Source organism: Aplysia californica, unplaced genomic scaffold (genome assembly GCF_000002075.1).
Source record: "Aplysia californica isolate F4 #8 unplaced genomic scaffold, AplCal3.0 scaffold00046, whole genome shotgun sequence".
Lineage (NCBI taxonomy): Eukaryota > Metazoa > Mollusca > Gastropoda > Aplysiida > Aplysiidae > Aplysia > Aplysia californica.
In genome coordinates, this window is record NW_004797316.1 from 551,111 (window position 1) to 552,212 (window position 1,102).

Below are 1,102 nucleotides of genomic sequence, written 5' to 3' on the forward strand. Positions count from 1 at the left end.
CACACACACACACACACACACACACACACACACACACACACACACACACACTGAGCATGTGTATGTGTATGTAAATACATTTGAGTTTTGTTTCAGTCTGCGTCCACAGAAAAGCAAGATTGTTGGGCGTGTGTCGTATGATATGAGGCTCATTTCCATAGAGTTATTATTTTTCTTTTTGGTGTCTTCTACTTCTAGTTTATCGCGACTCCATCATTATTATCAGTCCACCGATACTCTTCGCAGAATAGATACTATTTATTCACAAGAACACGTTTACTCCAGTTTTAACCAACGTCCTTGGTTCCGGTACCTACTTCTTGGTAGCTCAGGCATGGGATCCGTCCCCCCCCCCCTCCCCCCTCCACACACACACACACATTTTTCAGCTTGTGTTTACTCTTTTGACTTTGGACGACGCTTTACACTTGATCATTTTCTGGTAACTTGCGTCCTTGTTCGCAATCCATTAAGCTCAGTGAGGGAATGATGTAATTTGCAGCATACACGTAATCCAATTTTCTTACTCGCAGGGTGTTATAAGTATTTCATACTGGACCCTCGGGTGGTTGTAGGATGTCACTGAAGGGCCATTTTTCGTTTATTTCTCCCTCTTGTTTCAGTCTGCTTCTTTTGTTGTTGTTTTTTTTCCAATGCTAAATGTGGGTGTTTGATGGGGGCTCTGGTATTACTGTCGAGTAATACCTCTAATCCCTGACACTTTCGTAACCTATCTGAATTGCAAGTGCGGTAAGACTCTAACGAAAACTAAAATAAACCAATGCTAGGTGGAAATAACCTAATAGTGTTGGTAGGGGGCGTTAAACCCATGCACTTACTTTACTGAATACTAAATTGCTTTTATTGTGTCGATGCACTTGACTTTCTCTTTCTCGAATGCTATTTCACTATCTTAATATTGTTTCCCGTGTTGCTTCCCCAGCCTCTGGTCAAGTTCAAGAGCCACCTGTACTTCGAGGACAAGGACAACGTGAGCGACACAGAGAAGGCGCTCCGGCCGGCCCCGAACAGCAAGGTGAGATCACATCCTTCTCTCTCTCTCTCTCTCTCTCTCTCTCTCTCTCTCTCTCTCTCTCTCTCT

The 1,102-nt window shown here is 43.6% G+C and overlaps 1 protein-coding gene across 2 annotated transcripts in view; it reads left to right on the forward strand.

Annotated features, from left to right (window-relative positions):
• The window catches only part of LOC101853226 (set1/Ash2 histone methyltransferase complex subunit ASH2), a gene marked incomplete in the record, with an annotated part of 112,975 nt that overhangs the window by 103,781 nt on the left and 8,092 nt on the right, over positions 1-1,102 (forward strand). For both annotated transcript variants that reach the window (XM_035968204.1, XM_035968205.1), the window contains 1 exon segment: positions 944-1,036. In XM_035968204.1, coding sequence (XP_035824097.1) covers positions 944-1,036 — 93 coding nt within the window.